At 38.0% G+C, this 20,206-nt stretch overlaps 1 protein-coding gene across 1 annotated transcript; it reads left to right on the forward strand.

The window, feature by feature from the left end:
• Positions 1-10,073: 10,073 nt before the first annotated feature.
• mymk (myomaker, myoblast fusion factor) lies at positions 10,074-15,383 on the forward strand. The gene is made up of 6 exons (XM_066712505.1): positions 10,074-10,329; positions 11,435-11,549; positions 12,003-12,151; positions 13,330-13,446; positions 13,892-14,032; positions 14,385-15,383. Exons 1-6 carry the CDS (start codon positions 10,195-10,197, stop codon positions 14,529-14,531), a joined length of 804 nt encoding a protein of 267 aa, XP_066568602.1. The 5' UTR covers positions 10,074-10,194; the 3' UTR covers positions 14,532-15,383.
• Positions 15,384-20,206: the final 4,823 nt, after the last annotated feature.

Genomic DNA, 20,206 nt, shown 5'->3' on the forward strand with positions numbered 1-20,206 from the left:
GCAAAGATCAGCCCTCATGTCATTTAATTACCTGTCATTACAAACCAGTTAACCAACATACAATACCCTGTGTGTAGGAGAACAACACACACATAAATCAATCTTTGGCAACCGCATGAGAACCCACAACCACGACCAGTGGAGGTAAAGGAGCCTGTCATCATCGACAATGATGGATAATCATCACCATCATCAGTAAACCGTACAATGCACCCAGTGTTTTGTTGGTCAACCATAATAACTCCCTTAAAATTCCATCAGCTGGTCCTTTTGGTAAAATCAATTCATTACATTCACAGATTGAAAGCAATTATGAGCAAGTTTGTTTCTCTGAAAAAACAAGGAGAAATGTCTTTTAGTTATTTGGTTATCAATATCAGTTGGATCCTGTGGATATAGTTTAGTTTCAATGGTCAAACTTTAAAAACACAAAAAACATAAAACTGGACAGTTTGCAGCATCAGAAACCTTTACAGGCTTCTATAATAGTTGAACAGTTATGGAGCTTTTTGCTGGAGGGTTTAAACTTGGAAGAGCCACATGGTCCACTCTCTTCATTTCCTTGTCAGCTTCAATTGGTTTGATCTTCCACAGTAGCAAAAGAAGAGGCACACATGCTGTATGTGTAGGGTTCTGCTATATGTACAGACTGTGACATCATTGTCTCTCCACTCTCATTTGAGGGATAGAACTGGAGTCTGTAGATAAAGGCAAGGTCAAGACATTGGCCTTCCAGAGTTATGTACACTCAAGTGTAAAATCTGTAGACAATTAAAATAAATTACCATAGTCTGTAGAAAATTTTTTGATTCCTTTGCAGTGAAAGTGCTCTGACCTTGTTTATTTTAGTATTGCTAAAACTCAAGGAAAGGAATATAGAAGATTAATTATGCACTATATTCTAGCAGCCTATATCAGTAATGATCTTGTTCTATAGTTCCTGACCAGGTTTCCTATCAATTAGTATATAAGCCTTGAACACAGGATGATGATTATCAGATTCATGTTGAGATCTTTTTTTGAAGAGTGATAGCTTAAGTGTTTTATCCCCCCTCCTCAACAACTCAAAAACATTAAATTAGTCTGGATTACACTTGCTGTTAATTAATATTTTTGAAGAGCTGGAGAAAACGCAGACACAGTTGTGTTCATAAAAGCGAAGAGTGATCCAGGTGAAAGTGTTCGTTTTCTTTAGTGTTTTTCTTTTTTTTTAATTATTTGTGTCAAAAAGTTTTATTTTGCATTGTGTTGTTCCAAACTCTACATAAGGGTTAGCCAGCTATGGGCCTGGACAGTCAGAATCCACTCCAGATGGGGTAGGTAAGGAAAGGTAAGCTATATTAATTCTGTTTTTTTTTGTTTTTTTTAATGACTTGGAACATATATATATATATATATATATATATATATATATATATATATATATATATATATATATATATATATATATATATGTATTTTTTATTTTTTTTCACTTATTGAGGAACAGCCAACTGTGATCCATGATGGCTACTAGGTCTTGGGGGTTTTAGTTACATATTATCTCTCAATTCCTTAATAAACAAAATATCTGTTTAACGGATCAACACACAATTGATCCAAATAGAAAGTGTGAATTTATGGTGACCTGACCAAATTTAGCTCATTTATTGAACTCAAAGCTCTAGCCCAGAAAGGTGTGCTCACCTCTACTTTGGCCATTTTAAGGTTGAAAACTAATTGATGTGGAGGTTTCGAGGTTGGATATTAAAGATATTAAACTTTGCTGTTGCAAGGGTTAAGAGTTCTTAAATAGTCTGAGACATTTTGAAAACCCAACCTGTATTTGTTCAGCAAGTAAACAAAGACTCTGCTGATGGCTTGTAACTGCTGCTGAAGAAAGCCATATACAATGTTTTATTGAAAGAGATATAAAAGCACACAGTGGATGGTCCATCTCCCATCCCCCCCTGCCCTCCCCATCATACCCCCAACCCCCCACTCAAAAGCTCCCCTTCTCCCCAGACACACATTTTTAGTTAGGTAGGCTTCTTAAAATAAGCAAGCAGATCGTCTAGCTCTGTTTGCAGTCTGGGTTTTCCTGGCATTGAATATTGGTGACAGGTGTCTTAAACTACCCTGAGGAACACCTGGAGTTCATTAAACTCCCAGACACAGCTGGAGTATCGCCAGCCGCAAAACACAGGCTTTTACAGACAGTTCAGTCTGTCCCAGGCCTCGGCTACCACTCACAACAGAGACAGGCGTTTTTTGCTTCAGATTCTGAGGGCCGCGGCCTCCCCGTCAGTCGCTGCAGGAGTTTATAATAAACAGAACCCTCTTCAACCTGCCACCCCACCCTGGCTGCCCTGGAGGATACAGTAGACCATGCACAGTGTAGCCAGGGCTCCTGCTCTTAAACCTCCTCTTCTTTGTTTTCACTGGGATTTTTTTCTTTTTTAAGATTGAAAGCATGCAAGGAAGTGGACCACAGGAGTTATATAGTTTGAGAATGGCTGACTAAACCTGTTACCAGTGTACGATAGTCTAATTTAATCTATTATCTATTTGGATTTCTCTATATCTTGTACATTGTATGTTTAATTCTGTATTATTTTTTGTAATGTTATTAAAATTATTATTAATAATATTACAAATAATTTAGTAGGTGCCTTTATCACTTGAACTATTAAAATCATTGTATTTTGTTTTCATTTTAGTTACTGGTGGGGTGACCTTTACACATTACTACACACATGAACATCATTTCCTACAGACTCTTCCTATAGCTACCACACAAATTCAATAGTGGCAACAGACTAACCTGCACAACTGATGTTGGGAGAGTCATATTTGTATGGGAGGTACAGAATCGTTGTTGTACCTCAGTGCTGCTCAAACCCAGTCCTCCTGAGCCCCTATCCAACAGGTTTCATAGGTAACCTTAAATCATGAAGTTCTTAACATCTGGAGCTATTTAATATTGATCAATTAAGCAGGTGATTTGTTAAATTAAGTTATTTAGAGAGTTGGTATGAAGAAAATGAACTACTCTTTTCAGCCCTCAGTGGCCAGAGTTCCTTTAATTGAACAAGTTATTTGCATAATTGATCAATAACCAGGCTTTTGAAATGAGTGATTTAGGGAGACATACTGGATAGGCACTCCCTAGGACCTGTTTGGGCAGCACTGCTGTACTTAATCACTGAGTTACCTTGTGATGTAAAGTCAAAAGCAAATCACTAACATGAAACAAGTACGCCCCTGTTACAGGGCTGCAATGAAGTCACATGGTGGGTATGTGCAATTTACAGCAGTGGCTGCAGGTGGTCTCTTTCTGACATCATCCATTTCAACTCGTGGGTTTACCGTCATGTGTTCCCAATGTTACGAACAACTCCCTTTTTTGTCCCATAAACTTTGAAACTGTCACCATTTACCCCAGTGTATCTTTTGCTTACAGCTGTGCTCCTGCTTGTGTGTTGTCTCAGTGGGTGTGTGATAAGCCACAAACACCATTGCATTTACATTGGTTTCCCTAAGGGAAAGGATGTGTAAATGAAAGCTTCCCTTGCCTGTAACTTCTAAGACATGCACATGACTCTGACATGCTCACTGTACGACTACAATTTTTTTAATTCCCTTTCTCACACTGGGATCATTGCCTTCCACCCTCACATTTCTTAATACACAGATACCTACCTTGCTCTTCTCAGAATGTAAAGGGGATCTTTGTATATGGTTCAGGTGACTCAGAATATGACTACTCCAGTGTTTTTTATGGTACTAATTAGAATTTTAGTGTACTGTTTTCTAGTGTTTGTGTTCTGAGTTTTATGTTTTGTGGCAAGCCTAAGTCTTAGTGTTCACTATCCCCAAATCGCAGGAATGTAGGCTCGTAAAGGATAGAAGAATTTGCTTAATGTTCACTGTGGTTTTTACAGCCAGCAATCTTGTTACCTTAATCCGCAGCATTATTCCTGGCAGTGTTTGTCCTGAGTACTTAGGACTAATACACTCGTCTCACACAAACTGCCTCACTTTATCACTCATAAACTACTCTGGCTAGCTTATTAGACAATTTTTTATTGTGTATAATTCTTCCAACACCAAAGATCAAGGTAATGAAAAACAATAATATAAAACTCTGTGATTTATATATTTATACATAATATATACATCATTATTTTTTTATATGGTTTATGGATGTTGGCTTGTTCAGACTAAACAAGGCAGAAAGTCTCAGAGTTTTGACTCATACATGCCAAATATAGGCTTCCCTTTAACACAAACAGTATAGTTATTTTTAAGTTCTGTTTGTACTCAGGTCAACTTCAGTGCCCTCATTAGAAACAAATGATGTCTGGCCAAGTTAGCTACCTTCCTCCATTGGCAGATGGTTTTCCTTGATGGAAGTTAAATCAATTGCTTTACACATTTTAATGCATTTTGGTGAGGGTGGGCAGCAAATACTTTTTAATGTGACAAGCCTCGTATCCAATTTCAGATAGAAGCTAACAATCCCTTAAACTGTTTTAATTGCAGATCTTTTAAAGTTCCATTTCAGAAGAATAACAGTAATACTCTATAAAGAAAGTGATTATATGTATTCATTAAGACAACTAATGAGGAACATTTGAAATATCACCAAAAATACATTGCTAGTTACCAGATTTTATTTTATTTCTATTTCTATTTTTTAGAGTAGGTAAAAACATAAAAACAAAAAACAATTAGTTTAATTCTCACATTTTACAACAATGTAATATATTTGATTGTTTTTCTATTAGATCTGGTTGGATATCTAAAAGAGCACAGCAACCATGCACATCAAAACAATCAATCATTACATTGTATTGCATTGTATTTCTGCAGCCAAAATAATAATTTCACCAAGAGAAAAGATAATACTGTGCTTTCTTTCTTTCATTCATTTTTGTTTGATTAAAATCATCTTCACAACCAAATTAATACATTCAGAGATGAGGTCAAAATATTATAAAGACTCAAAATTGTGAAAATCACTGGTGAAGACCAAGATCAATCTCCCTCCCTTTGTTTTTGTAAATAAACACATGGATGTCACATACTTCTCATTTCAAATTTACCACTCTTATTCTCTTTAGCCTCCTTATTGCATTCCTCTGCTGTGTTTTTACTGCATCCTGTCATGTCCCATCATGCACCATTGATAAACGGATATAAAAACAGAATTCTCTGCAAGAATATGACTAGTTTTCCAAACTGTAGTTTAAATAGTTTTTAATACTTTTTAAACATTAACATTTTCTATATTAATATTATTAATCATAATCATAATAATAATTCATATTATTCAAAATCAATCAATCAATACATTAATTAATTGAAATTGTAATGCACAGAACTGGTTTTCCAATTCAGACAATGTGCATTTACTGATGGGTTTTGTCAAATTTAATTATCTGTTATTCTTGTTTAATATAGCTGAATATTTCATGACTGAAGGCTGAAATCATTTTGTTAACACCACAGGTGCTGTCAGACACTACACAATATTAAAGTTGTAAAGAAAAAAACAGGAGGTGTGTTACTGAAAAATCCAACAAGTGATCAATTTTGCACGTTTGGATTCTTCATTTTCTATGTGCAATTTTACCATTCCAAGATTTTTCCAAAATTATGCTCTGTGCAGCCTCACACAAAAGTTATTATTTTTTGTTTTGTTTATAAATGTATTCAAATTTGGATTTGTTTTGCTCCGGGAAAGCACAGATCATTGGCTTGTGAAGCTGAAAAGTTGCTGTTCATTTCAGAAGAAACACAAGGTTACAGAAAGGTTTAAAAACAGACTAGAGACACAGGCTGTAAAATCTAAATATTTACTCACTTACCTACACTGCAGGCTGTGGGGTTTAGGAGAAAATCAATACTTGGAGGAGCTGTGGGCTTGTGTTTTTTGTCTGCTTGTTTGTTTGTTCAGAAGGTGCCTTCTCTGTGTTTGTGCCCAGCAAGCTGTTGAATTGCAAGGTGCAACCCTGCATCCCTCTCTCCCTCCCAAAATAGCAGGCAGGAAAGAAAGTGGCAGCAGGCAATAGGAACGCCTATAAAAACACAAGCTCCCGGTGCCAGACTTTGGGCTGCTGAGTCCTTGGAGTGGAGCAGAGCCCTAGTGACTTTCCCAGCCAAGCTCTCAGGCTCTGAGAGCAGCTCACAGACAGACAGAGAGGAAGTTGCCGTTTCCCAATGAAAACCCAGTCAGGCAGCCACTCGACTCCCCCCTGCTTCTTGCTCCCAGACCCAAAGCCTGCAGCCTCCTGATCCCTAATCTTCCTCTCTCAATCTCCTCCTAAGTCTCTTGTACCAGCAAACCCCCTCCCACCCATCTTCCTTACCCACACACACACACCACCTCATCTGGGGAGATCAGAGTTTATTAGTGTTCATCCACTAACTCAGTCTCAGTCTTCGTGCTCAATGTGTTGTCAATAAGTTTTCGTTGTTTTTCTCCCAGAAACATCCCATGTTTGCACCTGTTGATGCCTGACACGTCAACTCACACATCTAGTTGCTGAAATGTTGTGTGCAGGACATGTTTCTCAGATCTATTTTACACCTTTATGATTAGTCATATAGAAACCATTCTCGTGCCTTAGAAAAAGGTTTAGGCTTTCTGGCAGAGAAGAAAGTATCTTATGTCTTGAAAGTGGGAATTCTACTGATTGCATCATAAGGGGGCCTTAGAGAGTTTCCAGGATACTCTTATCAATTCTTTTGCACGGTAAAAGGATCCACACATGCTGTGGGATGTGTTGCAAATCATAATGCACTTTACAGATGTTTTCTCTATAATGAATGTATTTATTTTCCTATATTACAGAAATTGAGCTTAGATGTAAATTTGTGAGTGCTTACCTTGCCTTATCACAAATAATGCATTTCTGAATCACACCAAACTCTGACTACTACAATACAAGCCCATTTTCTCATTATATCACCAGACACTGAGGATTGAAAACCGATTGAGAGTTTATGGTAAAGGGGCAGATATTTTCAAAGACGAACACCTAATAACTCAGGTTGTAGTTCAGCTGGTTTGGTTCAGAACTGCCAGTCCATTTCCACACAACCTTATAGTTCAAATATGTAAAAGGCCTTTAGGAGGTTTAGACGGGTGTACATCAGGGTTTTAGATTAAGTTCTAGTAGGCTTTCTGGGCCTTTTTACAATCACACCATATGTGCTTTGGTCTCTATTGGTATTTTGTTATTGTAATATATGCTGGGCAGTGGTGTAACTTTAGTTTCAGATGTGGGGGTGACATTCATTTTGGGGGCATGCCCCTCCCTTCCCCCCCATAAATGATGCCTAATATTAAGGAGGACAAATTGATGCCCCCTGTCCCCCCCTAAACCTACACATATGATGCTGGGTAGACGCCATTAATAGGCCTACAAGTAACGTGTATCAGTGTATTTACATTACTTAAATGTCAGGTTAATATGTCTAGATGTGAACCTGCTCCACATACCTGTAATTCAACTGAGACTTTTATTTTATCAACCTGACAAAATGATAAATAAATTCACACACTGATCCTTGAACTCAACATGACAATTAGATATTAAGAAGCTCTCGGAAGCACCAGGGACACTCTGTCCTAGCTTTTAATTATTATTTTTGTCTGAGAAAGCAATAACGCCAATTAAAATAAATCAAAATTTCTTTGGTGGTGAAAAAAAAGGACAGAAGATACACTTTGGCTTGAATCTGTTAATTAAATCGGATATATATATATATATATATATATATATATATATATATATATATATATATCAAACACAGCTTTTATTTAAGGGAGTAACCAGTGTGTGTCGTGTCTTTTATTCTCAACACACTTCATTTATTCTCCAGCACTGGATTCGTACCATAGGCGTAGCAGCTGTTACTCCGTGGTTCATAAAGAAAGCCATCATGAGATGCAAATCTCTTGGTAAATCATTGGCCTGTGGCCCAGGTTACTTTCATAGCCAAAGCTGTCGGCTGCACAGTTGCCTGTACTAAATCCCGTTCCATCCTTTCTACACTTCAGGCTCATTCTGGACAGGCTCACAGCGTGCAGCCTGCCTGCCAGGAGAAGGGTTACACCGTGTTAATGCAATCAGTCAAACATTACTGCCGCTGGCTTGTTAATCTTACCTAAAATGTTCCACATGGACCACAAGCATGCAAATTGATCGGTCTCAGTGAGATCCAATGTACACCATCGCGTACAAAACCGGAAAATAAATACGTACTATAACAATAAGATGTGCCACAAAAAAGATGTATCTCTTTTATATACATGTTACAGCTGTCAGATCAGTCTTTGCTCCTCAGACACAAAAAAGAGTTTGCCTTCTCCCTCAGAGCTTTTGAAACTCTTGGAAAGGAGAGTGGTTTCTGTTATAGATGTAATACTGTCCACACGATTCTTGAAAAATAAACAAGTTTACAGCTCAGCACTTTCTTTGTACATCGCCAGGGAAGGGCTCTTGTCCAAAATGTCCTGAAATAATGACTTTGATTTTAATGATTGTTTTTATATGTAAAATAATTACAGTAAATGCATTCATGAGAACATACAACTATCAAGGAAGGGAAACAGAAAATTATAGATAACTCCACTGTTTCAGCCTCCTGGACTTTGCAATTCAGAGTTACACTCAGAGCAGTCAATGTCTTACAAAAGAGATTCAACTGGTTTATGGTTTCGGGAAAAGGAGAAAGTATTTGCCTTTCACCTTTTTCATTTCCCTTTCTACCAGTGACTGTCTGTCAGAGATCTAAAAATAGAGCCCCACTAAGCTTTGGCCCTAAATGCTTGTGTCCACATTTCAATTTAAAAAAGACACCCAGCACTGACGGGCCAGAGGGTCATGGAACGTGAGATGGAAGACGTTGACCCCCCTCCCTCCCCTGGTCTTTATGGTCACAGTGCAAGTACCAAAAACCCTCTTGGTGTGCCTAGACCCAAACCTGCCTACAGTCTTCCTGGGAGATCGTATTTCATCGGCACATTCCAGATTCCATGCGTGAGTTTGGCCCCCACAGAAGACCCTTTGTATTCCACTGGTCTCCCTCCCAGAAACAGGTGTGACAGCTGAGCAGGACAGAGAAAGGCAAGGCTGGACAACTGTACTCCTTAGAAACCCAGGCAGTGACCACACCACACACAACAGCAATGTGCAACATTTGGCATGGCAAACCTACTCCAAGATATGCTTCTGGTGATTGGGAGAAGTTGGTACTGTTTTTTTTTTTTTTAAATAGACTACAAATTTGTATTTTGTGTGAAAGCTTCAGCTTTTACAATAATGGTACGCATGTTTTACTCACTGCAAGTCAGGATTTTAAGGGGATGGAAAAATGGATCCTCCCAGTGTGTGTATAATAACCACACTGGTTTGTGATGTCATCACATGACCTTCATTGTTTCTGCAATTGATATCAGTCTGAATACATAAGCCATTCCTTTTCTCATTCAGTGGTCTCCTTGCCCTCACCAAACCTCAGTGTCTGATGAGGTAGCACTGAAAGATTAATTAACCCCAAGCATTTCTTGGCCCTTCATTATAATTTATATGTAATCACCTATTTTTATTTTTTATTTTTTGGTTCCTGAAGCCATATTGCCAGGTTTGATGTATTCGCATAATGCCTTGATACAGAAATGTTTGGTTAAACAATATTTAAACCTTTTCTGGATAGAGACATCTTCATAGACATTTTATATACATAATACTATTGTCATATAACGTTAACCAGTTAACCTGTTAACAAATAACAGTTAAGTATGAATAATTTCAGGAATACACCTTTGATAATCCTGCCAGTAATTTTGTGTATAGATTGATATTTTACTATATACACTTTTGTAACTGGGCTTCAGTAGATGGAGTGATAGAGAGTGACACAAACCTCACTCTCTTCAGGATTATAGAATGTCTCCACTGCACGTCTTAAAGGGATTGTGCAGTGCAGTCAGTCTGAAAACAGCTGCTTCAGTCCTGATGGATCTGCGTATAAAAAGTCCCAGTGTCAGGCATTTAAATTTTAAAGGGCTCCCTCAGACAGCTGTGCCAGTCCTCTCACTGAATACCCCCAACATAGGAAACGCTGCAGCCCACAATCATTCACTTGCATTGTGAGGGCATCAACCAGACCTGCAAATCAAGGTTCCTGCACTCACCAGTGATGGGTTCGATTATTGCCAAGATGTTACTGCCCACCGTCAGCAGCCTGGCATTCATGCCCGCCATCAGCGTGGCAGCCAAGCGTGGATTCCACATGGAAGCTATGGTTTATTTCTTTACCATGTTCTTTGTCGCGGTAAGGTTACCCTTTATCTTCTTGTACATTGGCCATGTGTGTTAACACTAGACTGCTTGGCAGCGTTCAATTTCCAGTTCTGATTCTGCTCTAGTTACAATGTTTTGCGTTGTGTTTGGACTGTGTGACTATATTGTGTAGCAGGAGCTGTATGAGTGTGTTTCTATACCACAGAGTGAATGAGTCATCTTGTTGATTCTCAGCCTTTAAATCTGTACAGTCCTCTTTATTCATATTTTTATATTGTCCTATTCCATTAGTTTGAGCTGAATTATTTTCCAGCCACCACTATATTTTGTTAGATGTGGCATGTTTTTTTATCATTAAAAAAATATTTAATGTATTTAATGTAAGGTCCAAAATATATTCATTTTTTAAAAGTATCTAAGGATTCATTACATTGTTAAAAGTAACATTAATACTGCTTTCACTTTTTTCTCAACAAGCATTGATTATTTTTCTTCGAAAGTTCTTAAATTCTTTGGATGCCTTTGCCATTCATACTTTAATAAACATCAGACTCCACTTCATCAAGTAAAGACACTGGACACCAAAATACTGTTTTCAACCTGCTGTTACTTCATATGAGATAGGAATGATGTTTGTTCATTTATAGCCTTGATAAATGTTTTCTGGTAGTTCTCTGTTCCCGGGCCTCCAAACACATGTAGTTTAAATCTCCCCCAGCGATGTAAAGTGCAGAGTAGCTGTGTTTGGGAATCTGTCAGTGTGACAGTTGGTTTCGGCCTTCTGTGGAATGTGTTATGATCTTTGCTGTTCTGCTTAGGAGACAGGTGTGAATGCAGAGGCAGTGGATCATGCTTAGCATTCACATGCCATGCTGTATCATAGTCTGGGATCGCATGCTTCAGAAATGGAAAATGTTGTTTTCGGCACAGAAACCAGGGAGTGGTGAAAGCATCTTAGTCTTGTCCAACAATAAACATATCAACTGAATGAAGACTTTATACTTCAGCTGCTTCACTGGAAATTGGTTTCTTGCTTTTCCTGAACCCCGTCCGTTTTGATCATTCTTCTCGCACACTTGTATGCTCATATTTACTTTGCAGTGCTTTTATGTTCTGTGCTTCTCTTGTTATTTCAGATTTACCATGCGTGCGATGGCCCTGGATTGTCAATACTGTGCTTTATGAAATATGAGATACTGGAGTATTTCAGTGTTTACGGAACAGCCATCTCAATGTGGGTTACTCTGATAGGTATGTGTGCCACCTTACCATAAGAACAAGCATAGGCTCAAAATTATTTCATACTGTGTGTTCTCTAAGAGTTGATGTCACATTGACTGCTCTTACCTTGTTCCAGTTCTTGAGTATCATGTAAGATTTACTGCAGCATACGGTATGTTTGCTCTGTTGTTTTAGAGTCAGCCCACCCATACAAGTTGTTCATGAAGTGATCAGTGTAATGGGCAGGAAGTGTTGTTAGTGCACCCTCTGTTGGGAATAGGAGGTGGTGCACCTCAGTGACATAAAATGAGTACATTACACTTGCTTTCAAGCGGGTCTGACCCTTTTGAGATGCTTTACTGTGGTTAGTCGTGGTGTGACTTTGGAGTCCAAATGCCCCTGTACCCCTGTAGCCACGAGATATTGCAATATGTCTTCCAGTCATTACAATGTTTTTTGATTGTTTGCTTTTGCTCTTCGAAGCTCTGGGAGACTTTGATGAACCCAAAAGATCCACTCTGACCATGTTTGGGATCCTCACAACTGCAGTGCGTATCTATCAAGATCGCTGGGGCTATGGCATTTATTCTGGGCCAATCGGGACAGCTGTATTGATGATTACTGTCAAATGGGTAAGTGGTACTGACATCCAGGTATTTCTCAATGTCTGAAATTAATCATGGCAGTTCTGTATTATTTATACTATCAAGCACTGCTATCAGCAGTAACATCTGCTTCATTTCAAACCTGTCACTTTTAAATAATACATCAAATAAAATATAAAATCACCAAAAATGCAATTTATTTCATTAAAATGTATGTGTTTATTTGGACATAACTACAAAAGGCTTGGTTTCATTTATATGTAGAAGAGACGTTGTGAAATGCAGCTGAAAAGCTTTCTTGTTTGTTTCTTTAATGTACAATACAGTACAGTTCCAAAACTGTTCATTTTTCCCCTCAATAAATGTTTCCACATGTTTCATGTTTCTTGTCATTGACACCTCTGTTAATGATTTTAACAGCTTTTTCAAACTCTATCTGGAAAGTGAGTTACTTAAAATACCTTGTTAAACCACTTGATAAAAACTGTTGGCCACATCTCATATATATATATGTGTGTGTGTGTGTGTGCTCATGTGTGTGCTCGTGTGCGTGTACATGGTTGTATAACCTTCCATATTGTCCTATTTAATAAAGTTTGTGGCAAGCCTGATACAATTCATGTTGTGGTTCTGGGGGATTGAAAGCCCACCCATGCAAAATCTGATTATTTTTTAATGACTGATTAAAATGTTTTGTAAGGTAAACAAAAAAAATGTTTCTACCTGTTTCATACCTGTTTATTTTACAACTTCATATTGATACATCGTAAATGTACAGGTAGCTTCTGAAAATAGCACAAATCTTGCAGTGGGGCAGGAATTTATTTTCAAAATGTCATAGTCGTGACTTTTTGTTTACCTGTTTATTCAGATCAATCTGTCATGGGGACTTTTCTCTGTCCTCCCAACATGTCTTTGGTGAAATCTATTTTATAGCACATTGTTACCCACAGGTTCAATGCCTCTGTCATATTATATATGAAAAACTGAAATAAACTAGTAATGAGGATGACGGGGCCAAAAGCTGGCTCAATTCTAGTTTCATTCAAGTTCCCCCAGAGAACTGGAAACATTACATCGCAAAATTTTGCTTTCAGGTTGCCAAGCAAGAGATTGTCAAATACTGTACAGCAGAGGCTTTGTGTGACTCTGTCAGACTCCCTATATAAGTCCTGAATTGCTGAATTTGTGTTTTTGTATTCCAGTTGCAGAAGATGAAGGAGAAGAAAGGCCTGTACCCAGAAAAGACTGTGTACACCCAGCAGGTGGGTCCGGGGTTCTGCTTCGGAGCCCTGGCCCTGATGCTCAGGTTCTACTTCGAGGTACTGGAAACTCTTTTCCCTCCTTAAACAGACCTTTCACAACTCCTCGACAGTCTGCTTCCTACTTCTGCACTCTTCCAAATTACCTTGCCTGCTGCCAACCCATTGAATACAGAGAATGTCTTCTTTACGTCGTCTGGTTTACATCAAACTGTAGCCCACCCGCCAGTTGCAAATCACAACTTGGTACTTAATTTGGCTTTTTATTTGCCAGAGGTTTCTTGCTTCTATCCCATTAAAGCTTGTCATCAGGGTCTGGGTTGGAAATTTGCAACTGGCTGGTATGTTAAAGATGTGATTTAATCTACACCGGTGTCTAGGGCAAGTGAAACGATAAAATCCTGACTATAATTAACACCAAAGATGGATTCCTAGGGAACATGACTGTGTAGTTTGATCCCAATGCCCTGAACTCTTTAAACAAAGTCTTCTCTCCGCCTTGCAGGAATGGGATTACGCCTACGTCCATAGCTTCTACCACGTGGCCTTGGCAATAGCCTTCATCCTCATTCTGCCGAAGACCAACAGACTGGCAGGCACAGGCAGGAACGCAGCCAAACTCAACTGCTACACCCTCTGCTGCTGTGTATGATGCCCTTTTTATCACTGCGGGATAGTAGACGATCCTCCCATAAGGAAGACTCAGATATGGCTAATTAACTAAAACATTCCTATGTGGAGCATCTTCCTCACATTTGTGTTAACCCTTTACAGTCAAAGTGCTCAATTGAATACATTATTTAAACAAGGAGTTGGTCCTTTGGTTCTCTAAGGCGTTCAATAACTTAATTACTAATTCATGTAGTCAGAATAATTTTTTTAGCTGTTAGTTATCGTGGATGCCTTTTTTGAAAGCTAACAAACAGGCCCTGAGATTCACCTGCCATGATTGTAGGCCCATTATGCTGCAGGCTTATTCATGCTGCTGTCTGTTTTAGGCAACCACACCGGCTGTGAAGGAAAAGGCCCGTTCCATCTGGAAATCTCCCATAAAACGTCCCTGGATGCGGGCCTGTGATCCCGGCCTCCCTCTGCACCGATCCGCGCCAGCATCCAAATTACTAACTGGAGCTGCTGGGAAATAGAGAGGGTTAGGGGACAAAAAATGTGTCCACTTCTCAGGGCTGTTACAGTAAAACTAACTTGCTGGGCAGAGAAAAACATCAGGGCTGAAAACAGTGTGTGAGCAGGCCTCTACCCTTGTATTGATTTGCCGTCACATTCAGCTTAAGGGTAGCCAAAAACACTGCAACGCTCAATTTTCAAACCTAAGACAACAATATTGACAGACCTGATTTCCCTCTTGCAAAATACCATGCCTGATGAAGCTTGGCTCCAAGTCCCCGGCAGAAACAGTACTATGAGAGAGAACTGCTTTTCACTGCTTAATGTAGAAAGGAACTTGAAAAACTGAAATATACAAAAATAAGAGATGAATTAAACATAGCCTTTAAAGTTTTTAAAGAAACTCTCCAGTTTTTAAGTTTATAACTTGTCTGATTTATTGCTCAACGTGTTTTTAAGGTTTATCACAGACATTTTCTAAAATTGATGCAATGCCAGTTTCCAAAAGTCATAAAAATGATTATTCCAATAGTAGTTGTAGACGATCTAGTTTTTTTAAAATACAATGTGTATTCATATTCTCTAACCAATGCATTATAAGTAATTCCTCTAATATCTGAGACCTTATTTTTCTAACTTTTGTTTTTGGTTGTATATAACTAACTGGTATATAATATTTATTTTGGCTATGCCTTGTATCAGTGCCATTTTTAAACATATTTTTATTCTTTGAACATGCCATTATGTATATACATGTATATATGTAGTAATTTATTCATCAGGATACTATTTAATCAGCTTTGTTTTATAAAAGGATTACTGATCGTATTAATGTAAAAACTAAAACAGAAATGTAATTATTAAACAAATTAAAACAGAACCTTAATTTGTATAATTTGTCTGTTCTTATAACATTCCTGTTACACAATTTCACTGCTTTTTCACCCTTATATCATGGGGGGGATTCTCCAACTGTGGTCCTTTCAGCTCATCCACTAAAAGGTTACATATGTGAAGGAAAAGAGCAGGAGCAGAGATTATTCATACCTATGGGTGATAAAGGGTTAGGGCCCATGAGTTACATTAGATTTGCATGTTCAGTCCATTAACCAAGTTGAATTGAGTTGCAGATTGAATGTCTCTTCAAGTCTTGATGTTGGCTAAGGAAAATAACAGTAGTTATATTATTGGTGAAATACAATTGTATATATGGTGTCAAATCTTCCCATTTGGCACTGCACTGCGATACCACATTTTACTATCGTGACTGAAACATTGTTTATTTGGTATGTAAACCTGTGGTAACATTAGATTTAGGTGTTTTCTAAACTTTGTAACCTTGATGAAAAAAACATCAAATAAATCTGAAGAGTTAAAAAGAACACTTTTTTTAGGCCCCTAATTTTCATCCATCTTAACAAATGCATGTTAATGTCATGTTTAAAAAAAATCATAATAGCGTGTTTTAAAAATATATAAATAAATTAAACTGTTTATTAAACTAATTAAACTGATTGTGCAGATCTAACCCAGAATTCAGTTTTTCCACTGACAAAAAGTGAGAGAACCGTTTCCTTGGAGAAATGTCACATAAGTAGGTGTGCTTAATTGTGAAGTGGCAATTTACTCAATTGATTAATTATTCAGTAAGGCATTGGCTAGGAGGGATCTTTTGAATTCACAGAGTAAAGTAGTGGACATGACAACTAGTAAATTCCTGGGGAAAGCTTATACTGAAACAGTGTCCAGTTTAGGTTTTATTTGGTTGATCCTGTTATTGTGATTCTATATAATAAATGATTGTAACCATGGCTTAATAGTAGACTTCTGAGCCATTCAGCACAGGCTTTTTACATCTTGGGGATTTATAACTTTTGGAACTTGGCACGTCTTGTGTTTTTGGATTGAGCAGGTGAAGCACTCTCAAAGAGGAACATATTGTTTCAGTGCGTAGATGGGCTGTTGAAAAATGTTTCTTGGAAACATCTCTTTGCTGGCCTTTTTCATGAAAGCATTGGGGACTCAACATCAGTTTGCTTCCGCTGTTCACTTCCTGCCAATCAGCTGTGATAAGCCGTCTTTTCAGAAGCTATTTTTGCCTACAACACAAGTGAGTGTGGCTAATTAAATTGTCAGCCATAACTGTGAAAAGGAGCCACACATCATGTGATACACAACAAAAAGAACAGAGACAGTAAACTAGTTTAGATGCTTTACCCCACTCACTTAACAAAGTATCTGTTCAAATAGGATGATGTTTCCTTCATCTCTTCTCTCACAAAGCAACTAGTGACAGTCACATGTGTGGGATTATGGGTGGAACCCCTTGGATAAAATAACCAGCCCTGACCAAAAACACAACAGAGCTCTTTCTAGGAATGAAACCACACTCCCAGTGGTGGTCTTTGATTTCATTAAATGTGCAAATCACATAGTCCGTTTTTTTCTATCTCTTTCTTTCTTTTTAAGCGACATAGCAGAGCACTTGTTGGGGATCGTGTAGTGAGAAAAGAGAATGCCGTGTGCGCTCTGCTTTAATTGGGCAGGATATCCTCCAGAGAAAAAAAAAAAAGGCAGATAATGGTTCCCCTTATTCCCAGTTCCAAACACTTGCTAAAGACCACAAACATGTGCAGCAGGTCTTAGACAAAACAGTCTCCAACTTAACGCAAAATCTCAGGTGCACAAAGAGCTTTTTGATATCCAGCCAGGCCCTCAGGCTTTTTTTCGTGAAGAATAAGGTGTTTTTGTCTGAGGGAGTCTGGCAGCCCTGTGCCTCGCCACAGAAAAGGGACGTTCCCTCTGCTGCTGTTTTTCTCATCTCAGAGCCAGGGCTGAAATGCGAGACTTTTATTGCCGAAAGTGTGAAGCACTTTGCAGCTCTTCTGCCACCACCTCCAGTCTCGAGGAGTCTCTCTGGAGCTGCCGCCCACACACATGCCTGAGGAGACTGCGCGGTGTGCGGCATGCTGACAGCATGACAACTCTGAGGGCTGAGCTATGAGGTGAGGCTGGATGGGAGCTTTGGAAGAGACTGTCTCTGGTGTCTGATAGAAGTTCGAAATTGTTTCAGTGAACCATTTGTACAAACCATGGAAAGTAAAAAAAAGAGCGGCTGTTTCTTCACTTTGCCCTGCTTTGCTAGGCCGTATATGTAGAAAACCTCTGCCTAAAATGTGAAAAATAATATAAAATAAAAAATGTACCAACAGACGGCCCTTTGGGAAACATTTGTCTAGATTGCAGGGGTGTGGGGGTAATTAATTAATTGCTTCTGTGGTAATCTGTGTGTTTTTGCCATTTGTGATACTGAAAAACCGTGATGGTGGGGAGTGGTAGATTTTGATGTCTCTTGTTGATGTCAGATAATGAATGTTATCTGTCAGCTGCCCAAGTGTCAAAGGTTATGCATGTTCTCCTTCTGATGACCTCAAAAAGAGTGCGGATAACCATGAAAAGAGCACACAATGAATGAAGCCTGGGAAACATAAATCATATTCAGTTTAACAACTTTGTGGTTAAATTTCCAGACTTGTGGTTATTTGTTTTGTTTGATGCAGCTCTGCACAAGAAGCTTTCAAGTCTGTATCAATTAATCTTTAAGACTAGGAAACACATGCAAGTGCTTTGGCTGCTGCCCAAAGCTGTCATTGTCAGGAAAGATAATTTCACTTGCTGCTTAATTTGAGTCTGTTGATATGTTATGGAAACCAAGTGATTTGAATGTGTGACCCGTAGGATGTAACCTGTATGTGTCTGATCTGCATAGCTAACTGTTCTAAGTGTCACTCTGTTTTTGTTGAATTGTATTTGTATTGCATTAGCTGAGACACAATAAAAGTGTACAATAAAAGAAGACAGCTGTGCAGTAGAAGACTACATATTGATGAACCAGCACTCACCACTGGACTGCATTTCCAATGTCTATTGGCTCCTCTGTTGCCCATCTGGCACAACCTGGACCAGGGCTTAATTCAATCTCTGATTTCATACCCATGCTGCTTTTTTATTTTACGATTCCCAGATGTTCCATAATTTAACTTTGTTCTCTCTTCATCTTTATCTGAGCTGTGCACATTCAAACCCTTCCCGTTTCAATGATTACTTAAGGGGGGACATGGGGAATTTCCAAAGCTCCCTTTATTAAAACATACCCGCGCCCTCATTATGCAAACAATAATGTGCTGAAATGTAATTTAAAATTATTTTGGGACCCAACTTCAACATTTCTTTCTGGATCTACCATTCTACATACCTTATGGCTGGTAAATATTTTCTTCTTATAAATCTTCTCTTATATTCTGCATAATCTTGACCCTTTAATGTCTGTTCTAAATCCTCCTTTTTTCATAATGTATTACTTAGCTGACAACCTACTGTAATCCCTGTTTGCCCCACAAATGACTGAGCTACTCTGGAAAACTAAAAATACTTCCTGTCAAATGTATCTGAATTAATAAAGCATTCCATGCCACTTAGTGTAAAGAACATTGTGACTTTGCACAATTAAGTCACATTGCATTGAAACTGAAGTTTGCAAGATTGACATTTAATAGATAATGCATGCTCCCCTGGTGAAGCTGTATATCTCAGATGTATTCTTTATTAATGCAGGCTAAGGTAAACAAATTTAATGCAATTTGTATAACTTGACATTTGAATTTATATAGCTGCCTCCTGTGACAAAAGTTTAGCTCTGTTATTACAGAACTGATTTGAACAGCACTGAAATAAGTCTGCATGAGAAACATTTAGTGCTAAAAGTATTTTCCTGTCCTTGGTCAGTGTTCAAACAAATGTCCATTTTTACTGACTCTTTCATGTATTCTTCTGTGTGATCCTGTCAGTGTGATATGCATAAACTTTGGTTCAGGTTATATGACAACCTTGGCCCACCTGTCAAGTGCAAATTTTAAATCCAGGACTTCACAGTGGCTTTCTATCTGATGCACTCTGGCAAACTGAAGGCTGTTCTGAATTTACAATTGGTATACTGATTTCAGTTGCATGCTTTGCTGGAGTTTAACCAGTTGGTATAGATATACAGAAAGGATATTTGGGTAAATTAAACTGACCTTCAGAATATCAGTATAATACCATAGTCCTGAACATAGTCCTGTTTTTGTAATCACCCTTTAATAATTGAATTATTATTCTAATATTATAGCTTATTATAGCTTTCTAAGAAGGAATCATGCAAATAAAATAAAATAGAATAAATAGATCACACATGATTCTTTGATGCCACCTGCTGGAATCGTAAAGTCAAAGCCAAATGTTCTTATGTTAATTTATTTTAATTTTTAATATAATGTATGTATTTATAATATTAAAATTAAATTGAAGCTAGTGTGCGAACGTACATTAATATAGGTCAACATGCATGCTTAAGTTATATGTTTGTTTGATTGTATTCGTTTTTTGTGCCAGGTACTGTAAACAATACAAACAGCAATGCAAAGCAAAACGCAATCATTTAAACATATTATAAGAGTATTATTTTGTCTATATTTAATCATTGGAATAAAATCAATGTCAAAGTTGTGAATAGAAATCAATCTATTTTGTGTAAAAGCCGAGTTCGACACTACTCACTACTCGGTATTCTGTAACCCGTTTTCAGACATTTTACCTTTTTGTCCTTTTTGCTCATCCGTTGACAAATCGTCAGCAAGCGACAGCGCGAAATTTGTAT

The sequence above is a fragment of the Amia ocellicauda genome, chromosome 9 (genome assembly GCF_036373705.1).
Source record: "Amia ocellicauda isolate fAmiCal2 chromosome 9, fAmiCal2.hap1, whole genome shotgun sequence".
In the NCBI taxonomy this organism is placed as follows: Eukaryota; Metazoa; Chordata; class Actinopteri; order Amiiformes; family Amiidae; genus Amia; species Amia ocellicauda.